This window comes from Amaranthus tricolor, chromosome 10 (genome assembly GCF_026212465.1).
Source record: "Amaranthus tricolor cultivar Red isolate AtriRed21 chromosome 10, ASM2621246v1, whole genome shotgun sequence".
In the NCBI taxonomy this organism is placed as follows: domain Eukaryota; kingdom Viridiplantae; phylum Streptophyta; class Magnoliopsida; order Caryophyllales; family Amaranthaceae; genus Amaranthus; species Amaranthus tricolor.
In genome coordinates, this window is record NC_080056.1 from 20,765,793 (window position 1) to 20,770,659 (window position 4,867).

Below are 4,867 nucleotides of genomic sequence, written 5' to 3' on the forward strand. Positions count from 1 at the left end.
GATTCCAAATATGCCCTCCACGTCATCAATTGGGCTCGGATCACGTCTGGGTAGGCCCGCCAAGGTGGCCTGGTCAGTGGGGCTCGTCAGGGGCTGCTGATGGCCTGATTTAGCTTGTTTTGTCCTTGTTGTTGGCTTTGCTTGTGTGTTCCTTGTTGCTTGGCTTGCCATAATTAATTCATTGCCTTGGTCTGAATCTTGATCATCATTATTCAATGATGATGTCCTTAAAACAGGGCCAAGTGCAGCTTGGTCCACATTTTCAACAGAAACACTCTTGTGTTCTTTGTTGTTTTTGATTGTCTTGTTCCTTAGGTTGTTATTGCTTGCTGGTTCCCTTGGATCTTTATTTGAGCCTAGTTGATATGGCTCATTTGAGCTTTGAAATATTGGACTTTCTTTAATGATGGGCCAATACAAGGAAGTCAGAGTTCGAAAATACTGGTACAGCATCAACATATATTAATAATTTAAAAAATAAAAATGGCCCAAATGTCAGATTTTAAGGGAAAAAAATTATTTTAACCTTAAAGTATGAATTTTGACCATTAAAGTATCTCTTAAAGTTAATCTTAAATAAATCAATAAAAAAATAAAAAAAATAGATGAATTAAAATAAAAAAATTTAAATTTTAATCTAACATTGATCAATTTTGATATTAAACAGATTAATTTTTACTTACTAGTTTATAACCTTAAAATGAATCAATATCTTTAAGTCTTTAATTTTAATGTTGAATTGAGCAATTCAAATCTTAAAGAGATCAATTATATATAAATTGATCAATTAAATTATCAGTTAAAACTTTTAAAAGAAATCAATAAAAAACTTCAATTTTGATCTAAAAGTGATCAGTTATATATAAAATGATAAGTAAAATGATCGGTTATAACTTATCAAAAAAATCAATTTTAAACTTAAAGGTATCAATTATATCCTTAAATAGATCAATTACTGATCACGTATTGAAAAAAATTATAATTAAAGTAATTGGGCTATTTGTCTTATATTGAATCGATAGCTTGCAAGATTAGCTGTAAATAATTTTATAGCTTTGACAAACAAATCGTCAGGATATGACAAAAACTTAAAGAAGATAGTTTTTTCATCTCATAAAAAAAATCGTTATGTCAATAGTTCACATAATGAAAGTCTGTACACACACGTGTACATCAACTTAATCGTCAGGACATGGAATTATATATATATGTATATATATATGTATATATATATATATATATATATATATATATATATATATATATATATATATATATATATATATATATATATATATATATATATATATATATATATATATATATATATATATATATATATATATGTATATATATATGTATATATATATATATATATATATATATATATATATATATATATATATATATATATATATATATATATATGTATATGTATATATATATATATATATATATATATATATATATATATATATATATATATATATATATATATATATATATATATATATATATATATATATATAATAATTTAACTATTTTGATAAATTTTGATATCATAATTATTAATTTTTTGATAATTAATAAACTATAGCCTTATCTCGTAATAAAATGATTATAATTTATTTGTTTTATATTAAATTATTTCGTTGAGCACAAAAAAAAATTTCTATTGAATTAAACATTTTCATTATTTGATGTTGCTACTTAATATTTCAATATTTTATTGAAATTCAAGCTTTTATCTTTACCAAAAAGTAGAATTTATGTTTTTCTATAACTAACCTTATTCATAGTATTTCTAACGTGATTTTAAGTAAAATTTATATTCTATATAGATAGAAATTTCTCTAGTATTGTAGCTAATTTTAAGAATAATTTTTCTTAGGTTTGAATCACTACTAAACTATTAATATTAAATTATAGTATAAAATATTAAATTTTAAGGAATCAAGGATTACATTGTTTTTATGGACAGACAAATAAAATAAAATTTTTTAAATAATATTCAGTTTATTTAATGAAAAAGCTTAAAAAAACAACTAAATAATCAAGGTAATATTAAGTTGACATGTGGCAATTAGTAGAGCTTAATTCTCAACTCTCATCGTAGAGGCAACATGTAGCAAAGTGATTGTTGTATTATAATAAAACTGTAATAAGAAAAAAAAGTTGTTTTTCTTCTCTAAAAATTACTCTATTTCTAAAATTATCATAAACAAAAATCCATTAACAATTTAAGTGAAGACTCAATTCCTTTAAATAATGATAATTCAAAACACATATTAAGTTAAAGAATAAATTAAGTAATTATATTTAGTTGTTTAAGTAAGTCTAAAATTATAATAAATATTAAGTAATTAATTAATGCATATTTTAAGTCCGAAGTGAATCAAGTTTAAATTAGAATGACTTAAGATTATTTTATTTGGATAAGGTGGTAATTATAGTTGAATTTGAATTTGAATGACTATTACAATTGGATAAGATTATATTTGAATTTGAACTAAATAAACGTGTTCTCAAGATGTTTAAGTATTTGACTATATTACACGGCTTATGCTTAATGTTAATTTGTTATATGTTTTATGTTTGAATATTTGAATAAATAAGTTGTTTTGAAATTAAGTTCTACTAATTAAGCTTGGAATACTTTTCAAAGTGTTCAATTTGTAATCTCTTTTGTGAGATTGAGATTTAGACTTTTATTAAGGGAACTTGTAAGACGTTCTTCAAGGGGAAGAACGCGGTGAGAGAAGATAGAAAGATCTTCTAAATTGCCTTAAAGTTCATTAATAAAAGGCGTTGAATTCTACGTGTTGGAAAAGAACCCATAGGTGGGGAGTAGGCTATTTGTAGCTGAACCTCGTTAACAAATCCCTTGTTATTGTTTAAAATTTATTTTTTCACATACTTCATAGATTTATCAATCGACCTAAAAAAATTCCAGAAAACGGTTTCTTAATTCTATCCATTATTGTGTTACTGCACATCCACCTCACCATACGCATCTATATGCTTACGTCTTTTTCTCACGAATCTTCTTAATAGGGCAACACTATGTCCCACACTATAATGTTCGCCTAATGGAAACTTAATAGAATTTACCTTTCAGTCTAATCGATAACTTTCTATCACATAACACTCCAGTAGCTGCTCGCCACTTATGCCAATTGGATTGTGTATGATGTGTAACATATCCATTAATCTCCCCACTGTTCTGGATAACAAACATTAGATGCTTGAACTTATACGTACTTATTGCATCTCAAATATTCTATTTTTGTACAACTTATGTGCAACCATTTGCCTTCTAAAACTGTCATCCATTCTTCGAATTTAGTATTAGCCTCTTGACTAGTTTCTTCGACCAACACTGTATCATCTACGAATAACAAAAAGTTAGTACAATTTCAAATTGTTTAAACAAATATACGAAAATGTCATTTTTGGAGTATCCACCATTAGTTTTAGCTCGTTTTTCACTAAGTTTCACTTGAGATTTTCACTGTACAAGTTAAATGCATTAGAGGGCCCGGAAACTTAATGGAAACTTAATAGAATTTACCTTTCAGTCTAATCGATAACTTTTGATCACATAACACTCCAGTGGCTGCTCGCCACTTATGCCAATTGGATTGTGTATGATGTGTAACATATCCATTAATCTCCCCACTATTCTGGATAACAAACATTAGATGCTTGAACTTATACGTATTTACAAATTGCATCTCAAATATTCTATTTTTGTACAACTTATGTGCAACCCTTTGCCTTCTAAAACTGTCATCCATTCTTCGAATTTAGTATTAGCCTCTTGACTAGTTTCTTCGACCAACACTATATCATCTACGAATAACAAAAAGTTAGTACAATTTAAAATTGTTTAAACAAATATACCAAAATGTCATTTTTGGAGTATCCACCATTAGTTTTAGCTCGTTTTTCACTACATTTCACTTGAGATTTTCACTGTACAAGTTAAATGCATTAGGGGGCCCGGAAGATGTATACGAGAACTGTCTCCAACGCTCAAGACAGTATTTATATTAGTTGGAATCCCTAAATAGTTTGATTCCAAGTGTATTGTTGCCTTTAGCTTGGAGGTTTTATGCTAAGATTGCTTTAATATTACGAGGACGTAATCAACGCTTAACAAATATCAAAACACCTTTTGGGAACTAATCCTTGGAGAAAATATATCAATGTTTACCTAATACTTACAAACATCATAATATTTAGAATAATTTGCAAATTACATGTTTAAAGTTTGACACTTTTACAAATTACAACTTTAATGTTTATTTTCTACGAATTACATCTATCAAAGTAACAAAGTCTAAAGGGTTCATGCCAAATCACAGAATTTCAACCATTTTGGTGGTCGAATGTTTAGGCTAAGTCGCCAAAATTCTACAATTTGGGTTGAACACTATAGACATTGATACTTTGGTAGCTGTAATTCACAAAAAATAAATATTAAGGTTGTAATTCGCAAAATTTTAAAACTTTAAAGATGTAATTCAAAAATTATTTTAATATTATAGTAAAGAATTGGTCACAGACCTAAGAATAGGGGCTATCTTGGGCGGTTGCAATAGGGTATTGGACCCAGAATTATCCCTAATTTTAGGTTTTCCCACTGCACATTTGGTCATCATCATACCCGCATACCGTAGTTGGGAAGGATGATCGTTCCTCGTATAACTTACCTTATAACACAAGGTAGTTGGTGAGTCTTATAAGATCATAAATGATCTAGGCCTAAGCCCTAAATGGCTCATGAGACACTTTACAAATCTTGTTTGGACATTTTAGGTCTTGTTCATTTTAGGCATTGTTGCAAAGATATATAAAATTTCAA

At 27.2% G+C, this 4,867-nt stretch overlaps 1 protein-coding gene across 1 annotated transcript; it reads right to left on the reverse strand.

Moving 5' to 3' along the window:
* Positions 1–1,131: 1,131 nt before the first annotated feature.
* On the reverse strand, positions 1,132–4,661 carry LOC130824957 (uncharacterized). The gene is made up of 7 exons (XM_057689979.1): positions 4,570–4,661; positions 4,452–4,459; positions 3,788–3,852; positions 3,572–3,683; positions 3,324–3,388; positions 3,112–3,223; positions 1,132–1,154 (listed from the first exon to the last, which is right to left on the reverse strand). Exons 1-7 carry the CDS (start codon positions 4,659–4,661, stop codon positions 1,132–1,134), a joined length of 477 nt encoding a protein of 158 aa, XP_057545962.1.
* Between the last annotated feature and the right edge of the window lie 206 nt (positions 4,662–4,867).